Source organism: Chiloscyllium plagiosum, unplaced genomic scaffold, assembly GCF_037043375.1.
Source record: "Chiloscyllium plagiosum isolate Xiang-an unplaced genomic scaffold, Cpla_swu_hap1 HiC_scaffold_8, whole genome shotgun sequence".
NCBI lineage: Eukaryota > Metazoa > Chordata > Chondrichthyes > Orectolobiformes > Hemiscylliidae > Chiloscyllium > Chiloscyllium plagiosum.
In genome coordinates, this window is record NW_028270146.1 from 53,566,282 (window position 1) to 53,587,141 (window position 20,860).

General features: G+C 41.9%; 1 protein-coding gene across 4 annotated transcripts in view; it reads right to left on the minus strand.

The window, feature by feature from the left end:
• trim9 (tripartite motif containing 9) overlaps positions 1 to 20,860 on the minus strand; it is a 92,662-nt gene that overhangs the window by 18,214 nt on the left and 53,588 nt on the right. The window contains exons 4-8 of one of the 4 annotated variants that reach the window (XM_043697628.2): positions 15,821 to 15,931; positions 14,823 to 14,976; positions 7,854 to 7,999; positions 2,678 to 2,816; positions 2,185 to 2,208 (exon numbers count right to left, since the gene is read on the minus strand). In XM_043697628.2, coding sequence (XP_043553563.1) covers positions 2,185 to 2,208; positions 2,678 to 2,816; positions 7,854 to 7,999; positions 14,823 to 14,976; positions 15,821 to 15,931 — 574 coding nt within the window. Of the gene's footprint in view, positions 1 to 2,184; positions 2,209 to 2,677; positions 2,817 to 7,853; positions 8,012 to 14,822; positions 14,977 to 15,820; positions 15,932 to 20,860 lie in introns of all 4 variants that reach the window. The other 3 variants (XM_043697626.2, XM_087989850.1, XM_087989849.1) reach the window with 3 other exon arrangements.

A 20,860-nucleotide genomic window follows, 5' to 3' on the forward strand; every position in this document is an offset into this window, starting at 1 on the left:
ATCATCTCAGTTTCATTTTATCCGGCTGCGTTTGAAAACCTGTTCCTTGTTTCGGCTGCATTCAAACAGCATAAAATATGACATTTTAATCTGCTTGTTGCTTTCGCTGTGGTATAGCTTTTGGCCATAAAGTACTTAATTCCAGCACATTTGCATTTAATTCTTTTCATCACCCATTGCTGATGGTGGTATATGTGTTGAGCTTGGTTATAAATCTGTTGTCATACGTGGTGGGCTGCAGTCCTCTAGGGAAGATGCCTTGATCTGCAGAACAGGGCTAACCTCCGCAAATCCACCTTCTTCCCATCAATTAGTTGGTCAGGGTTTGCACCTCCATTGTGATTCTGCAGCACAGCTTTGTTTCTCTGAGTGGGGATCCTTTGACTTTCTTTTTATTGGAATTTTCTCCTTCTTCCCTTCCCTGTCTTGGCAAAGGTATACAAACATTTAAGAATAGTTTTGAAAGCATTTTAAGACAGTATTGTTTGTGTATGAGTTAGCATGCTACTTTAATTTAAAGGTGATGAAAAGAGCCAGTCTGCTGTTTAAATAAACATTTGGTTGGTTAACCTCAAACATTTATTTGCTCCCAAGAATACAAATGGAAAACAGATAGAGAACAGATGAAAGTCATAACTTAGACAACAGTCAAGAAAAAATTACTTTGGCAGACACTACTCCAGGATAATGGTGTTGTTAACTTGCATTTTGAATGGTATTCTTCAGTTGTTAATATTATTTAGCTATGTTGTTTAGCATGGAATTAAATGCTTAGCAAATCTGGGACTGGACTTATGAGTATTTGTTACTCAAATCTTGCTGTTGCAAGACCAATAAAGAAAGTTCAGTTTGGTGCTCACAAAAGGCTAGATGGCCCTATAACTGGCAGGACCAAAGTTGTGGTTGCAAGTTGGTTCCATAGGTAACAGTACCCATGTTAATTTTATATTGTGAAGCTTCTGTTCATATTGTTCTGAACAGATAATTTAAACATCTTTAATTTCTCTAAATTTCAACTGGCGTTTTTGCAGCATGTGCTTTATGCAAATAGGAAACAGTATTATGTTTAGGAATATATATTTCTTCATTATATTTAAAAATCTCATCTGCAAGTGCTTACATTTAATATTTTCTTCTCTGCTCCTTTGAGGACATCCTTGGTCCAAATAACAACAATCATTATATTTCAAAAGTACTTTATCACATTAAACATGGGCAAAATTTTGAACAATGTGTTAAGACAATTAATAAATGCAAGATGTGTATGCTTATGGATATTCATGAACATACTTAAAAAGAATTAGCTAGCTATTTAATTGCAAGGGCAATCTATAAAATCAAATTTTTCCTTACTTGATATCCACATGACTAGTTTCCAGTAAGGATCATAAAACTGCAATTAAGAATAGAAATCCTGACTCAATTTCCTATTTCTTACTATTTCTTAATTGGAATACATTATGAGTAACTGCACCATCCTTACTGCTGACCTGGCTGCAGCCAACTGAGTCAGCACGGATCACAGTCAAGCTTGAAACCCTTCAGCACAGTAACACCACTGAACTATCAGGAGTATTCCCACAGAAACAACTTTCTCAATGCATTGTTAATTAAGATTATATTAACTCCATTCTCATCTTAGTTCTGATCACAAAAATGAGCAATCATTCCTGCATTTGAAAACTCGGCTAAAGATATTTTTAATCATCCTATTCAGCCACACCTCTGGAGCAGGTGGGACTTGAACCCAGGAGTGTTGGCTCAGAGGTAGGGACATTACCACTGCTCCATAAAAGCTTTAAAACTTGGCTTATATGCTAACTACATAACATTTGATACATTTATTCTTAATGAGTCACAAGATGGCTTACAACATTTCTAGCTACCTGCACAGTTTGGTCATAGAAAGCCTGCAAACAAAATGCTTAGTATAATCTAACAAGTTATTAACAAAGGAATGAAACACACAATTCAGGATCGCTATGCACTTGCAAGCTCCAAAACAGTACAATCTTGGAATTATACAATATTTTATTTTTCTACTCCACTACACGTTTGGTTAACAATATTCCTATGTCCTTTTCACATTTAATACCTGCAATTACAATTCAACAGCAGACAAACAAACAAATAAGCAGTGACCAGGCCACTGAAGCAAGACATTTAGAATAGTGACTAACTTACACTGATTGTATGGACAGGTGGTATCTGCAAAATACAACAGGGATTTCTTTAGAAAAAAGTCTTCCAACGCTTAGCAAATCAAATGCACGAGACTAATACATTTAGCTTTACAGAGAGTTTAAGAAAAGATGTTGTAATGTTAAGTGTCCGTAGCATAAAATACATAATGCAACTGGTTTCATTACACAGTTTAACTTTAAAAATATTTAACATTTGCAAATACAATCAAACCTACAGGCTAACATTCCTTAAGTACAAGGCATTAACTTTCTAAAACTTTACAAAGCTTTCTATACAATCCATGAATACCTGGGAAACTGTATATGATAATTTATCACAACCTATATTTTGCAAAGATGTGCAGTTTAATAATTTTATACATTAATATTTGACTTTATAAAACACAGCTTCCTATTTATTTTAGAGTGCATGTGTCTACGAATAAAAACATAATGTTTAAGGTATTCTTAAAGTATCTGTGATGAAGCCTCACCCTCTGAAGTCTGCAGGACAAGTGTCTTGCTGTAAGGACCCACTCCTGACTTGTTGAAAGCTTTCACTCGGGAACTGTAAGTGCTGTTGAAATGTAGCCCATCAACAGTGCACATGGTTTCTTTTCCTACATACACCTCCTGTTCATGAAAATCAGAAACAAATTAATTTTGGCCTGTGTACAAAGAAAACTTATTTACCTATTGTGTGTGTCTAGTTCTCTGCCCATTATGTACAATGAGTAGATAAAGTTAGAAATATGTTTTTGAGAAATTTCAGTAACCCAATGCATATCATTAACTATGATTTTGAATTTTGTACCTATATCTGCTATATTCTTTCTCATACTGTCAGCAGCTTTATTCCGTGTACAAATAAGTAACAGTTCTACAATACAGACATATTTAAATTCAAATGTTACATTTCAATGGATCCATTAAAGAAGAAAAACTGTCATAAGTTCAAGTACAACTTTCAATTGCCTTTGCCATCGTGATTTTAAAACCTTCCTAATACAAACGAAAGAGTAGAAATACAATATAAAGCAGTTCATATCCTAAAGATATTTGAGTGCATAAGCTCCAAATTAAAGTGAGATAACTTTTCAGATAACCTGATCTCAATACGAACATTCAGTAGACTTTTGATAAGGTCCCACATAAGAAATTAATATGTAAAATTAAAGCACATGGGTTTGGGATAATGTACTGACACAAGTAGAGAACCGGTTGACAGACAGGAAAGAGTAAGAATAAACTGGTCTTTTTCCCAATGGCAGACAGTGGCCAGTGAGGTACTGCAGTGGGCAGTGGTTAAATCCCAGCTATTCATAACATAATCATTTAGATAAGGGCAGTTAATGTAATATCTCCAAGTTTGCAGACGAGATGGAGGGGTGAGCGGTGTGCAGGATTCAGTATGATTTTGACAAATTGAGTAAGTGATCAAATGCATGGCAGATGAAGTATGTGGATAAATGAGGTTTATCAATTTTGGTAGCAAAAACAGGAAGATAGATTATTATGTGTATGGCTGTAGATTGGGAAAGATGGCAATGCACTGAAATCTGGGTGTCCTTGTATACCAGTCTCTGAAAGCAAGTGGTGAAGAAGGCAAATGGCTTTCATAGTGAGAGAATTTGAGAGGAATTAGGGATGTATTGCTGCAATTATACAGGGCCTTGGTGAGACCATGCCTGAAATATTGCGTGTAGTTTGGTCCCATTATCTGAGGAAAGATGTTCTAGCTATGGACAGAGTGCAACAAAGGTTTATCAAACTGATTCCTGGGATGATCAAACTGAATTATGGAGAGATACTGGATCCTCTAGACTTTAGAAGAATGATTGGGGAATGTCATACAAGCCTATAAAATTCAAACAGGACTAGACAGGGTAAATACAGGAAGGATGTCCCTGATGACCAGGGAGTCCAACACCCAGAGGTCTCAGTTCAAGGGTATGGGTAGGCCATTTAGGACTGAGATAAAGAGAAATTCATTCACGCACAGAATGGTGAGCCTGTGGAATAATCTGCTACAGAAAGCGGTTGAAGCCAAAGCATTGAATGTTTTGAAGAAAGGTTTTGAATGGCCCTTTGCCATTCCTAGTTTCTATGTTTCAATGTAATTTTTATGGTAAATGTTATCTGATCAGTTTTAATTGGTAATTAATGTCTCTTTAGTTACATCTAATTTCACATTAGTTGTAGTTATGGTATGAATATAAAATTACAATATGTTGGATTTTAATTCAGAAAATACCTTGCTTAGTATAACTATAGTATGGCATACATAGAGAATCTACCCATAGTCATTCCCAACAAAAAAGAAATTCAACCATTCAGAAATCGAAATGTCTGGACTTTTGCCGAACAAATAAACAAAATCAATAACTCAACAGTAATCGACTATCTAAATGTTATAAGAAAATGATACATAAAAAATACAAATGAATAGAGAAATTATTTGCAACTGGTTGTAGAAAGCAATTACAGGTTTCAGTTCTGAGATTGAAAAGTGGTTACATGTGGAATATAAAAAAAAATCAGTGATTGCTGTTAAGACAAGGTTGTTTAAAAAAAAGACTGTTTCTCTCTCCTCAAAGTTTGCCAGATTTTCTGAGTATTTCAGGTAATTAGTTCTTTTTTCAAAAAACACCTTGCCTCTATTGCTATTCAATACCTAATTAAGAACTGTATTGATTTGTTGGCCTTTTAGAGAAAAGCAACTAAGACCATCATCTAGTAAAGTCTGCATACAAACCAAAGACTAAAGCTTTTATGAAAAATCTTCAGTTTGTCCCTGATTCCATATTTCCCCTGTAACTTTTATTGCATGTGTTCTGCATTATAACAATTCACACAAACTCAAACAAGGACTGAGCATGGAGGTAAGATGAGAATGAAAGATAGCCCAAAGCAAGTATAGTATGCAGTACTATACTGAATACACTGAAGCTACAAATCTTTACACAACCTTTCAACTGTATTATCTTACTGATCAATTAGTATTCATTTAAAGCCTGAGAGATTGCCTTTTAACATAGTTTATTTAAATAAAATGCTGAACCAAGTCCTTTCTCAGCCATATTTTAATTTAGTAATGATTGCTGTTTGCATCACAAGAATTACTGAAGGACATATCCCTTTGAGTTTTGCATTTTTATTCAACAGGTACCTTTTCACAGAGGAGAATCATAGAATCCCTATACTGTGGAAACAGACCCTTCGGCCCAGCAAGTCCACACCGAGCCTCCGAACAGTATCCCACCCAGATCCATTCCTCTATTACTGTACATTTACACCTGACTAATGCACCTAACCTACAGAACCCTGAACACTATGGGCAGTTTAGCATAGCCAATTCACCTAACCTGCACATCTTTGGAATGTGAGATAAAACTGGCGCACCTGGAGGAAAGCCACGCAGACATGGGGAGAATGTGTAAACTCCACACAGACAGTCACCCAAGGCTGGGATCAAACCCAGGTCCCCGGCGCTGTGAGGCTGCAGTGCTAACCATTGTGCCGCCGTGGTAGTATTTACATTGCACAGAACATATATGTGTTGTGTTAATGGAAAGAGTTTGGCATATTAATTTTGGAGAAAATTGCATGCTTACTAAAAAGAAAAGCTTAAACACATTTACCTTGTTAAATTTAATTTATGCTTTGCATGCTTTTGGAGAAGGAGCATATTTAGTATGAATTCTGAAGAGATATTTAATCTTGATTAATTAATGAATGCAGCACTAGTTTGGCATTGCTGCTAATCTACAAAAATCACTGGTTATATTCTGATGTCATGAAGATATACAGCAAGGAAACAGACAGTTTAGTCCAACTCGTCCATGCCAACCAGATATCCGAAATAAATCTAGCCATATTTGTCAGCATTTGGCCCATATCTCTCTAATCTCTTTGTATACCCATCCAGATGCCTCTTAAACGTTATGATTGTACCAGCCTTCACCACTTCCTCTGGCAGCTCATTCCATTCACTCACTACCCTCAGCATGAAAAAGGTGCTTCTTAGATCCCTTTTGAATCTTTCCCCATTCATTTAAACCCATGCCTGCTAGTTTTGGACTCCCCCACCCAAGGAACAGACCTTATCTATTTATTCTATCCATGCCCCTCATGATTGTATAAACATCTAAAAGGTCACCCCCTCAGTCTCTGACGCTCCAGGAAAAATGATCCCAGTCAATTTAGACTCTCCCCAGCCCCAGCCTGCTCAGCCTCTCCCTATAGCTCAAACCCTCCAACCTTGGCAATATCCTTGTAAATCTTTTCTGAACCCTTTCAAGTTTCACAACATCTTTCCTATAGAAGAGCCACTAGAATTGTATGCAGTATTTTAAAAGTGGTATCACCAATGATCTGTACAGCTGCAATATGACATCCCAACTCTTGTACTCAGTGCACTGACTAATGAAGGCAAGCATGCTAAACATTGCCCTCACTATTCTAACCAGCTGCAACTCCACTTTCAAGGAACTATGCCCCTGCACTCCAAGGTCTCTTTGTTCAGCAACACACCCCCAGAGCCTTACCACTAAGTGTATAAGTCCTGCCCTGATTTGCCTTTCCAAAATACAGCACCTCACATTTATCTAAATTAAACCTCGTCTGCCACTTCTCAGCCCATTGGTCCATCTGATCAAGATCCCATTGTATTCTGAGATAACCTTCTTTGCTGTCTACTACACCTCGAATTTTGGTGTTGTCTACAAACTTACTAACTATACCTCTTATGCTCACATCCAAATAATTTCTATAAATTACAAAAAGCAGTGGATCCTGCATCGAACCTTGTGTCACAGTGCTAGTTACAGGCCTCCAGTCTGAAAAGCAATCCTCCACCACCACCACCCTCTAACTTCTATATTCGAGCCAGTTCTGTATCCAAATAGCTAGTTGTTCCTTTATTCTATGGTGATCTAACTTTGCTAACCAGTCTACCATGAGGAACCTTGACAAACACCTTACTGAAGTCCATTTAGATCATATCCACTGCTCTGCCTTAATCAACCTTCTTTGTTACTTCTTCAAAAAACTCAAATCAAGTTTGTAAGACACAATTCCCCACACAAAAAACCATGTTGACTATTCCTAATCAGTCCTTGCCTTTCCAAATGCATGTTAATCCTGTCCCTCAGGATTTCCCATCAACAACTTGCCCACCATAGAGTTCTAAAGTACACCAGATCAGGTCCCAGGGATTTATCCACTTCTTTGCATTTTAAGACATCCAGCATGACCTCCACTGTAATATAGACATTTTTCAAGACGTTGCTATTTATTCTCCTATGTTCTCTATCTTCCATATCCTTCTCCACAGTAAACACTGATGCAAAATACTCATTTAGTATCTCCCCATCTCCTGCAGTTCCACACAGGTGGCCTTAAGAAAAGCCGTAAATAATTACAGTCCAAATTCTTTGCTCGGCTTTAATTCAACAGTATCATTAGCAAAAGGCCTCAACATGTAACTTTATAATGACGAGGGCAAAGTGAAAATAGTTATTCACTGGAAGTACTACCTCACACTTAAACACAACTCCTCTGCAGACAGGTGGTCAGGAAAGCACTTTGACTTCTTCTAAAGAAAAAGGATATCACAAGCTTTTTGGTTCTTAATTACTTTCATCCATTAGTACCTTTGACAATACTTACTCTAAATTGACCTCCATTTCCATCATCTAGTTCCAGTATGTAACCTTCTGCTTGAACCAACGAGAGTGGTGGCTGCTTCCATGACAACGTAACACTGTTGTTGCGAGTACAACATTCCTCCAGCTGCAGGATTGGGGCTGATGGCACTGGAGAGGGAACTAAGTATAAATGAGTATAACTGGTGCTTCTAGAAAGCTACAATGTGCTTCTCAACTTAAAATCTAAACGTAATTGAGATAAGTGCACCAAGGCCAATATCCTGTCACCAAGTCACTCTTTATTTACTTGTGCACAATACACTGGCTCTCCTAGCCAGCTTGGAGAGTGTCCCCTGAACTGAGGAGATCTAATCTCCTGGTTATATTATCAGCCAGCGCTTTCCTAATCAATAACTCCAATCAAACAACCTCGTTTCAATCTGGTTTCAATCACTATATCTCTTGCTCACCCCCCAGCCCCAAAGTCCAGGGATGTAGGCCTGGTCTTTGGCTTGTAGCTTTTTGCCCCAAGTCTGGTTCCTCTGATTCAGACTCTGGCACGGGCAGCATGTAACAGACCATAGCCTGGCTCTGGCGTTCAGAGCGTCTCAGGAGAATTTCCTTCTCTTCTTCCGGCGGTAATGGTATCGAGGCCGCATCCATCTCAGACTCTGAGGTTTGCTTGTCACTAAACAGAGAGGGAGAATCCAGGGTTTCTGGCAAGTCTTCTGGCTGTTCTGAGGGGCCAGGTATGTTTTGCTCCTGCCCTGTTTGCGAGGTAATAGTTTTCAGGTGACCCACGTTTGTTCAGAAGTGTATCACCTACCCGAACTTTGTAAATGACAGGTGTCACAAAGCTAGTACCTTTTTCTTCTAAAAGTTGTTCCTTGGCTCAAGGAGACTCTGTCCTTGATTTCTTTCAGAGGGGTAATAAACCGGGCCAGGCTCCGATCAGTCTGGTTTGGTACAGAGATGGAAAGGATCTTTAGAGGCCTTTTGTTTATATGTAAACAGATGAGACTTCAGGCCAAAGTGGTCATATTTTAGAAGTGACCTGTATAATGAAAGAGGAGTGGTCAGCTCTCTAGCTAGCTGAGCAGTTTTAGTTCAGTCTTGAACTGGTTGGATGTTCAACAGGGAGCTGTGTGGAATCACTCTCTCTCTTTTCTGCCCTTCAACTTCAACCTGTCAGCATGTGTTGTATTTATACTGGATTTTAAAGGGAGTTTGTTTATTGGGACTGTTGTGTATATTCAGAACAGCATAATTAAGTCTAGTTGGATAGATTGAGTTCTGTAGGGGTTTTTTATTCTGTTCTTTGTGTTTCATTGTGTAATTTTGTGAATAAATGTTTGTCTGTTTTAAAATCTATTAGTCAACCTAGCTAACTTAATCCGGGTAATTTTCACTGTACACTTACTGAAACAAATTGCAAAGTTATGGTCTGAGCTGCCTGCTCAAGAATGTTTTGAGTGGTCTGGCTTAGTCCATAACACAGGACCTGACCTTGCATCAACCTTCACTCGTACCTATGCAGGGCCATTTCCATAGTTCCAGCACAAAACTTTGTCCCCTGAATTAAATTGTCTCTCTTGCTTAGAGTCAGCATGTGGCTGGCATTGGTGTTCCTGCTGCTATTTCACATCCCCCTTCCAAAAATATCAGGTATAACCTGGTGCGGAGTCTTTTCCCAATCAGCAACTCTTTGGGAGCTATCTCTGTTCCTGTGTGTAGGGTAATCCTATAATCAAACAGTAACTGGGATAGTTTGGTATCAATTGACATTGTAGGCTGCTTCATTAAGCCTGCTTTCAACATTTGGACCGCTCTTTCTGCTAGACATTGGAAGAGGTGTGGTATGGAGTTGTCCTTATGTGCTGAATGCCATTGGACTTTAGGAAGTTTTCAAATTCCCAGCTGGTAAAGGACATCCCATTATCCATGGCTAATACTTCAGTGGCTCAGTGTATTTTGAACGATGCTCACAGCTTCACAATCGTCATGTGAGTTTGCCAAATGAACTTTATGCACGTCCAACCACTTTGAATGGGTGTCCACAATGACCAGAAACATTGAGCCTGAGAAAGGACCAGCATAGTCAACATGCAAATGAGTCCAGGGTTTTGCCAGTCATTCCCACAAATTTGGGGGTTTTGCTGGGTGGCAGTTTTTGTCTATGTTGGCACTCTGGGCACTGCCCCACCAACGCAGCTAAGTCATCATCCAACTCTGGCCACCAGACATAGCCTATTACTAGCATCTTCATCTTGAAAATTCCTGGATGACCCTGGTGGAGTTCAGCCAGTATCTGACCTTTATTCAGGCCAATCACTCATTTTTACCCCACAGTAATATGTCATCCTCTATGAAGATCTGGTCTCACCGGATCCAGAATGTTCCAATCTGTTTCTCTGCTGTTTCCCCGATTACCACCAGCTACTTTTAGTTTCGCTGGGACCGGATCTTTTTGTGTCCACGGTCAGGTATTGTCAGTGGTGACTGGAAGGGTGTCCAGGAAGTTCAAAACCAAAACGGGGAGGCAACACTAGTTGAGTAACTGCCGACAGGGTGCGGCTCAAGGCATCTGCATTTGCCACTTGGCTTCCTGGATGGTGTTCTAATTTGTATGCGCTGAGAAAAAAAAGGGCACAACACTGATTTCTACCAGAAGCTATGGACGGCATCAGTAGCCTTAGCAAAGATAAGTGATCTGTTACTAATGACAAATTCCTGTCCATTAAGGCACTGGTGAAATGTCCTCACACCAAAGATGATCACCAAACCTTCGTTCTCTATCTAGGCATGTTTGCATTGGCATTAGACAAAGTCCAGGAAGCATACACTGTTGTGTGTTCCTTTCTACTGGTTCACCAGTGAGCTAACATTATCTCAATTCTGAGCTGGGAGGCATTGCATGTCAGCACTACCCATCTCTTTGGATTGTAGTTGGCCAATACCTTAGATGACAATAGCTTCTTTTTCAATTCCCTAAAGGCTGTTTCTTGGCTATGCAACCATTTCCAAGACTGACACTTTTTCAATAGCAGGTGTATGGGTGCCAAGATGGAGGCCCAGGCCATGCATGAATTTTCTGTAATAATTCACTAACCCAAGGAAAGACCTAAGCTCTGGTACAGACATGTACCGGGGCTCTTTCCATCACACTGTCTTTCTCTTCCAATGGGTGTAACCTGGTTTTGTTGACTCTGTAACCCAGGTAGGTCACTGTGTGTTTGTCTGAAACACGTATTTTTTCCTTCTAAGGCTTATACCTGCTGGAGAAATATTTAAGTACTATGTCCAAGTTCTCCAAGTACATGTTATTGGTCTTCCCTGTCATTAATACGTCATCAAGATAGATGGCAACCTGAGGTAGCCCCTGTAAAATGCTCTCCATGGTCTGCTGGAAAAGGGCACAGGCTGATGATACCAGGTCTTGCATATGGATATAAACCCTTATGGGTATTAATTGTAGCATACTTCTGGGACTTGTCATCCAGTCACAATTGCAGGGAGGCGTGTCTCATGTCCTGCTTCGTAAAGGATAAACTTCCTGGCAACTTTGTGCATCATGCGAGGGATCGGGTACTTATCCGGCTGCAAGTAGTTTACCATTTGCCTGAAGTCCCCACAAAGACGAACTGAGCCATTAGCTTCACAATTGGTTCAACCAGTGCTGCCCATTCTGTAAACTGGACTGGTTTGATGATTCCTGCACTCTCCAGACTCCTGATTTCTGCCTCTACTTTTGCCCACAAGGCAAATGGCAATGGACAGCCTTGCAAAATCGTGGAATTGCCTACTGGTCGACATAAAGTGGCTTTGGTTCTTTTGATAGTCACAAGTTCTTCCTGAAATACTCCTGGGTATTTCACAAGGACTTCACTGAGGCAGCCATTTTCTAATCAAAAAATGTTGAGACAATCAGATGAATCTTTCTCAATCAATTCTGCCCCAACAGGCTTGGGCTCGAGCCTTTGCTACTACCAGTGGTAACTGCACCAATTGCTTCTCATGGGAGACTGGAACCAAAATCGCACCTTTAATCTGCGATGAGTCCCCAGTGTATGCTCACAGACTAGCTGACGTCTTGTGCAAACTTAAGGGTTGGAATCCCGAGCGAATCTTGTTAAAGATTAATTTCGCAACCACATACAGTTGCGCTAGCATCGACCTCCTTAAGAACAGGGTGACCATTTAAATAAACATTCATTTTAATTGGCTCCGAGCCACATGAAACGGGACATTCCATGGTTCGCATTCTCCTGGGTACTGGCTTACAAATTTTCTTTCTCAAGTCAGGCTTTGTAGGACTCCTTTGGTGTCTCTAGTCCACATTTGGGCTTGCCGGCCCAAATTCTGAAGAATTTGTTAGCCACTTGGCTGAGGCTCAGCTTTGTTGTGGGGTTCTGCTTTGAGCTGGCCAAAGGTCCCTCTACCAGGATATGCCCTATGTGAGGCTCTGCGATTGTCTACACTGAAATGGTGTTTCCCAAGTTCAGAAGGAGAGGTGAGGGAGTCCACTTCCATTGGGACGCCCTATAGCTCCCATGCTCCACTGCCACAGTTTTTTAATGACAACACTAGTAGTGCCAGTTTGAAGTCCAGGTGGGCTTCAGCCAGTAAGCTTTACACATGGTTACATCAATAATCCCACATACCAAATGGTCTCTCAGCATCTCATTCAGTGTTAACCCAAAATCATGTCTCTGCCGGTTGTCTCAACCTCGTCAAAAATCCCAAAACGGATTCCCCGAGTTCTGTAACAGCTGAATGAAGTCTCAGAATTAGAGGAGGTTTGAGGTCGTAATATTCTTTAAATAACTCAATCAATTCTTGGAAGGTTTTAGTGTCCAGTGCCTCTGGGAAAGTTAAGCCCCTGAAAAGTGGAGAATGCCGCGGGTCTGCAAGCAGCCAAAAGAATTACTCATTACTTTTCATCTGCCCCAATGCTATTTGCACAGAAAATGTATTGCATTCTTTCCACATACTTGGCCCAGTCTTTGGCTGCAGGATTAAATGAACCTAGCTTCCTAAATAAAGGCATGATGCCAGAAATGTTTACCCCAACTCCAAGATGACTGTAGCAAGCAAATGTTCTTCAGGCACATCTTATTTTCTTTCGTCACTACTGAAATGACTGCACCGAGGCTGGTATCCTGTCACCACATTACCCTTTATTCACTTGTACATAATACACTGGCTGTGGCCAGCCAGCTTGAAGTCAGTCAGTTGAACTGAGGAGACCTCAACTCCTAGTTATATTGGTCAGCCAGGGTTTTCCTGATTAACAACCCCAATCAACGACCTCGTAGTCAGTAAGGTCAACCTGGTTCCAATCACTACAGTAATTTAGTGTTCACTTCTATATATACAATCAATTATGCGTAGCTGGTAGGTAGAATTGTCACATTTTGTGAAATTGTCCTTTGTTACTGAACCTACATAAGAGCTATGCAAAAAAGTCAAATACTTCTTCCTCCTTTCCCTTGGAAACACAGCTCATTACTCAAGCACATTGGTGTAAATAAAAGTACATCAAAACTGACCCAAGAGAGGTGCTTGTGGCACTATTCCCTCATGTGTTGATCTCATGTATCTCAGACCTCAGCTAGACTGTGAGCATACACTGGGGACTCATTGCAGATTAAAGGTGCGACTTTGGTTCCAGTCTCCCATGAGAAGCAGTTGGTGCGGTTACCACTGCTGGTAGCAAAGGCTCGAGCCCAAGCCTGTTGGGGCAGAATTGATTGAGAAAGATTCATCTGATTGTCTCAACATTTTTTGATTAGAAAGTGGCTGCCTCAGTGAAGTCCTTGTGAAATACCCAGGAGTATTTCAGGAAGAGCTTGTGACTATCAAAAGGACCAAAGCCAGTTTATGTTGACCAGGAGGCAATTCCACGATTTTGCAAGGCTGCCTAGTGCCAGCTTCAAATATAACATTTACAGGATTGGCTGAGAGAAGCTACCAGGAAGAATCAGGGAACACTGTCTTCCTGATGACTGATCCTAATAAAATCAATGAAAATTACACTGGGTTACTGTAGATGCAATGTAGCAAGCTTAATTTTGACAACTGAATTTCTTACTCATACTCACATTCTGTACTACGATGTATTACTTCAAAATAGCAACTACATTTCCACATGCTAATGCAGAGAGATTGCTTTTATTTTTGTCTGCAGCTACAATTCTAGATATACACCTTCACTAAAGAGGAGGAAAAGTGTCAAATTAGCTGCTGCGTTAACTTTCAGGATTAAGTATAACTTATAATAATTTTATTACCCATCCAGCAAAAATTAAACCAAAGGAAACACCTTATTTCATTACAGCTATTGACTATTCAAATATATTGGAACTTTTATGACTTTGTAACATTAGAACATTTTTCATCAAGTTTTAATGCTATTACAAAAGTAAAGATCATTGAATATATTTAAGGTTGCGATAGATTTTTTGATATCTCAGAAAGTTAAAGCATGTCAGGAGTGGACTGGAAGTTGGAACTAAAACCCAAGGTCACCACAATAATAGTAAATGGGGGAGAAAGGTTGCTAGGCCATGTGGCCTACTCTTGCTGTTATTTCTTGTATTCTTGTACAGATTGTACAGATAAAACTAGAAAGACAATTGTGAACTCTTAGCAAACTGTAAATAGTAATCTGCAAAAACTGCTTTACAGTCTATTTATTACCCTGAAGCAAGAGATCCCAAGTTTAGGAGGGCTTGTAAATTAATTACGGCAGCTTTCAAAGGCTGAGAAGTCATGCCAAAACATAGATAAGACTGTTTACGTTCTCCAGAGAAAACAAAAATTGAAAATGTCATTCAATGGGCCTAGCAATTAACAAGCTCCTTAAGGAGCTTCAGGCACCAAAAATTCCCTGTATTCCGCCACACAATCTCTGGTATCATAATTTTTTAAAACCTGCCCATTCCTCATTCTTTGAAAGTTCTGGGTCAAATCTCTGTGGACCAATCCCTACCTTTCATTTGTACAAAGTCCAACTGAAGAATAGTTTGTAGCAGTGATGCATTATCCAGCGTTAAATCAAAATCAGTATTCATGCGAGGTTGAAGTATTCCTTTACCCCATTGTTCATCAGTAAAATGCACACGCCTTATTAAAGCATCCGATATCTGAAAACAAGAATTTAGATTAGATTACTTACAATGTAGAAACAGGCCCTTCGGCCCAACAAGTCCACACCAACCCGCCAAAGCGCAACCCACCCCCCTACATTTACCCCTTCACCAACCACTATGGGCAACTTAGCGTGGCCAATCCACCTAACCTGCACATTTTTGGATTGTGGGAGGAAACCGGAGCACACCCACGCAGACATTGGGAGAATGTGCAAACTCCACACAGTGAGTCGCCTGAGGCGGGAAATGAACCTGGGTCTCTGGCGCTGTGAGGCAGCAGTGCTAACCACTGTGCCACCATGCCGCCCATTTAACAAGTCAGAAATACACTAACATCTGATTAATACACATCATTAGAGACACAATAGCAGGCTTTAAAACTAATGACTGACAACCTCGGAAAGTATATGGTAATTATCATCCTCATATAGCATAATACAGTATATTTTTAAAACATTACCATAGGTTGAAGTTGCATGGAGAACTGTGCCTTTCAAGATAACTTTTTTTAGACATGGACACCCTTTTGTTCCATCTGTGGTTACTGTCAATAATCTATTTGGGATTTGTCAGTAATATGGCTAGAATTAAATCAAAGAGACTGAATATGCACTTTGCAAGGTTTTAAAAAAAGAGGAAAACAATGGGCCCACATTTCGCTACACAAATAAATGGAATTATTTCTACATATTAGTTTGAACATAGTCAACAATCAAGTGCAATTCTCCAAGCACTTGCTTTACCTAGTTACCAGAGACCAAGCCAAGAATAAAATCAGGGGAATGCATGCAAATTGTTGAAAATCATTAAACAGTACAATTATGAGTTCCACACTGACCTGTAAAAAACCACTGGGGTCATTCTCCTTAATTACCTCCAAACAATATTCCATCAGGCCAGTAGTTTGGCGCAGTTTAACTGTGCAATGACTGATTTGATCTCTGACCACCTGAAGTAACAAATATCAACAAATCTTAGGATACAGTATCAAACATTTGCAGAATGGACAATCCAACAGGAGCGACATATCAAATGTTATAATGTGCTCAGATATGCAGCTGCAGAAATGAAAGCTTGACACACATCTCCTGAGAAACAGTTTTGACAGAAAATGTCTTAGGATTGGGATTGTAAGGATGGAGTGGTAAGTTTGCATTCATTGGTGATTTGATGTCAAATGGAGATGCATGGGTCATGCAGCATAAGGTTTAGAGCTGATTGGTTTCCAGAGGTATTATGTTTGCTGAAGGGGTGGCATGGTAGCAAAGTGGTTAGCACAGCACTAGGAACCTGGGTTCCATTCCACCCTCAGACAACTGTCTGTGTGGAGTTTGCACATTTTCTGTGTCTGTGAGAGTTTCCTCTGGATGCTCCAGTTTCCTCCCACTGTCCAAAGATGTGCAAGTTTGGTGCATTAGCCAAGCTAAATTATCCTGTAGTGCCCAGGTATGAGTAGATCAGGTGCATTAGCCAAGGGAAATGCCAGGTGACAGGGTAGGGAGCTGAGTAGGATTCTCCTCAGAGGGTCGGTGTGGACTTGATGAGCTGAATGGCCTGCTTCCACACTGTCGGGATTCTATGAAGAATGAGAGATTCACGAGCTCTGTACATTTCTGTCCTTGAAACCTCAAAAGCCAGTTGTTCCTCTTCTGATACCATCGTTGTTTGGTGAGAAGCATGATTCCTCTGTGTTACTGGCAGGTTCGTTACCTCCGACCTGCGAGATTGTGCAGCTGCCTACTATAATCCTAGAGATCCTCTAGATGTATACGCTCTTGCTCAATCACAGCAATCAGGCCAGCAGAACCAAATGCTGTAGCCTTGTGTTAGCATGGGAAATATTGTGCAGCCTGTTGGCTGGATTTTAAAGCTTTATGCCTGGTGTCACAGTAGATTTTGAGTAGACAGACAGCCCAACATCCAGAATTAATCCCGAGAGGTGGGCTGGAGAATCAAATAGCTGTGGCACCTGAGAGTGACAGAGAATATATCAGAATTGAATATATTCCTGGAGGATAATGTTTGTAGATCAATTGCATGCTATTGCTGAAAAAAGTGGCTTTTCATTTTGCACATAGATCAATATGCAAGAATACCAATGTAAAGGGAAAACATGGTTATATCAAATGAGAGGAGAGAACTGACTGGCTAGCGAGTGGATTCTGATTGGTGGAGGTGTTGCTTTTGAGAATGATGACTGGCAATTAATTGCCAAGCTTTGTTTAACCTCTAAACCAGGCAGGTTGACTGGTCAAGGCATTGGCCAGTCTCCTCCAACTTATCACCATTACCTCCACTTCCATCCACCTATTGCACTCTCAGCTACCATCCCCCCAGCCCCACACCCCTCCCATTTATCTCTCCACCCATTCGGCTCACAGCCTCATTCCTGATGAAGGGCTTTTGCCGTACATCGACTCTCCTACTCCTTGGCTGCTGCCTGAGTTGCTGTGCTCTTCCAGCACCACACTCAGCTCTAATCTCCAGCATCTGCAGTCCTCACTTTTGCCTGGTCAAGGCACTGTCTTATGATACGAACCAACAAATGAGTGTCACCAATCCTGTTGGATTGAAACAGACACTGCATGCATACATTCTGTCGACAAAGAACAGGGCCATATGTATCAATATATTTAGTTTCCAGTAAACACAAGTATGTCACACCAAAATCCCAAATTAAACAGGGTGGACAAGATCCATGTTTCTTCCAGAAACTGAATAAACATGCCTTCCACGGTTTACCAGCTCCTCAAATAAAACCTTGTCCCTATATATGAATGGTACTTATATCACAATCTTCTTCAACCTAGATCATGCTCTCAACGCCCCTTTGCCTTCCCTAGTCTCCCTGACCTCCCCAACAATGCATTTCAGGCTGTTCTTTCTTACAACTGACTCTTCCAATACGGAGAGACAACTCTACTCATTCTCATCCAATGTCAAAGGCAGTCTCATGTTTTCCTTATAAGGTTTAGCCAGTTGTGAAATTGAAGGCCTGTATTTTCCGTCCTCCTCCAACTTATTTGCATGATTAATCCCAAAGATTTCTGTAAATGACTTTTCAACATATGCAGATTCATTAATTACGTTCCTGCCTGCTGAGAAAATTTGGCACTTCTACCCTAAAGTCAAGAACTTGAAACCCCACTTTCCATAAGCCTTTTTCCTGCTCCCTCAGTCAACATCAAGTTCCCCAGCACCTTAAATAATCAGTAATACAGTGAGAGATTCTATACAATGGAAACTGTAAAATCTATAATTTGTATATAATCTTAATCTCATTTATTTCAGAGTTTGGATTTAAGGTAGTGGCATGTGGTCTTTAGGCTGTGTCTGGAGATGTTTACTAATTAACTTGTAAGTACTCCTGTAGCCATGATGATTTCTTTTAAGAAACAGTCGGGGAGAAAGAGTTCCAGTGTTAATAGGGCTATTTTTTTCACTGGTAAAGCTTTTACGAGTGAACAAAGTAAATAGGCGGCAGTTCAGGCAGCATCTGAGGAGCAGTAAAATCGACGATTCGGGCAAAGGCCCTTCATCAGGAATAAAGGCAGAGAGCCTGAAGGGTGGAGAGATAAGCTGGAGGAGGGTGGGGGTGGGGAGAAAGCAGCATAGAGTACAATAGGTGAGTGGGGGAGGGGATGAAGGTGATAGGTCAGGGAGGAGGGTGGAGTGGATAGGTGGAAAAGAAGACAGGCAAGTAGGACAAGTCAAGGGGACAGTGCTGAGCTGGAAGTTTGAAACTAGGATGAGGTGGGGGAAAGGGAAATGAGGAAACTGTTGAAGTCCACATTGATGCCCTGGGGTTGAAGTGTTCCGAGGCAGAAGATGAGGCGTTCTTCCTCCAGGCGTCTGGTAGCGAGGGAGAGGCGGTGAAGGAGGCCCAGGACCTCCATGTCCTCGGCAGAGTGGGAGGGGGAGTTGAAATGTTGAGCCACAGGCAAGTGTGGTTGATTGGTGTGGGTGTCCCGGAGATGTTCCCTAAAGCACTCTGCTAGGAGGCGTCCGTCTCTCCAATGTAGAGGAGACCGTATCAGGAGCAACGGATACAATAACTAATATTGGTGGATGTGCAGGTAAAACATTGATAGATGTGGAAGGCTCCTTTCGGGTCTTGGATGGAGATGAGGGAGGAGGTGTGGGCGCAGGTTTTGCAATTCGTGCGGTGGCAGGGGAAGGTGCCAGGATGGGACGGTGGGTTGTAGGGGGGCGTGGACCTGACCAGGTAGTCAGGGAGGGAACGGTCTTCGCGGAAGGCGGAAAGGGGTGGGGAGGGAAATGTATCCCTGGTGGTGGGGTCTTTTTGGAGGTGGCGGAAATGTCGGTGGATGATTTGGTTTATGCGAAGGTTGGTAGGGTGGAAGGTGAGCACCAGGGGCTTTCTGTCCTTGTTATGGTTGGAGGGGTAGGGTCTGAGGGCAGAGGTGCGGTTTGTGGACAAGATGCGTTGGAGGGCATCGTTAACCATGTGGGAAGGGAAATTGCAGTCTCTAAAGAAGGAGGCCATCTGGTGTGTTCTGTGGTGGAACTGGTCCTCCTGGGAGCAGATACGGCGGAGGCGGAGGAATTGGGAATATGGGATGGCATTTTTGCAAGAGGTAGGGTGGGAAGAGGTGTAATCCAGATAGCTGTGGGAGTCGGTGGGTTTGTAAAAAATGTCAGTGTCAAGTCAGTCGTCATTAATGGAGATATGGGGGCCAGGAAGGGGAGGGAGGTGTCAGAGATGGTCCAGGTAAATTTAAGGTCAGGGTAGAATGTGTTGGTGAAGTTGATGAATTGCTCAACCTCCTCGCGGGAGCACGAGGTGGCGCCAATGCAGTCATCAATGTAGCGGAGGAAAAGGTGGGAAGTGGTACCGGTGTAATTACAGTAGATCGACTGTTCTACATAGCCAACAAAGAGACAGGCATAGCTGGGGCCCATGGCTACCCCTTTGGTCTGGAGGAAGTGGGAGGATTCGAAGGAGAAATTGTTAAGGGCGAGGACCAGTTCGGCCAAACGAATGAGAGTGTCGGTGGAAGGGTACTGTTGGGGACATCGGGAGAGGAAAAAACGGAGGGCTTTGAGGCACTGGTCATGGCGGATGGAGGTGCAGAGGGATTGGATATCCATGGTGAAGATGAGGCATTGGGGGCCAGGAAAACGGAGGTCTTGGAGGAGGTGGAGGGCATGGGTGGTGTCTCGAATGTATGTGGGGAGTTCCTGGATGAGGGGGGATAGGACAGTGTAGAGGTAAGTAGAAATTAGTTCAGTGGGGCAGGAGCATGCTGAGACAATGGGTCGGCCAGGGTGGTCAGGCTTGTGGATCTTGGGAAGGAGGTAGAACCGGGCAGTGCGGGGTTCCCGGACTATGAGGTTGGAAGCTGTGGGTGGGAGATCTCCTGAGGTGATGAGGTTCTGTATGGTCTGGGAGATGATGGTTTGGTGATGGGGTCATGCTCGAGGGGGCAGTAGGAAGAGGTGTCCTCAAGTTGGCGTTTGGCTTCAGCAGTGTAGAGGTCAGTGCGCCAGACTACCACTGCGCCCCCTTTATCTGCTGGCTTGATGGTGAGTACGGGATTGGAGGGCTGCATGTTGTGAGGGTAAGAGGTTGGAGTGGGGGAGGGACGTAGACAGATTGAGGCAGTTAATGTCCGGGCTGCAGTTGGAAATGAAGAGGTCGAGGCCAGCGCAGGGTGTCCAGGTGGATGCAGTGTGTTGGAGGTGGGCGAAGGGGTCCTCGGAAGGTGGGTGAGAGTCCTGATTGTGAAAGTAAGCTCGGAGGCGGAGGCGGCAGAAGAAGTGTTCGACATCACGGGGGCGTGTATTAAATTCATTGATGCATGGACGGAGGGGGAATGAAGGTGAGTCCTTTGCTGAGGAATGATCGTTCGTCCTC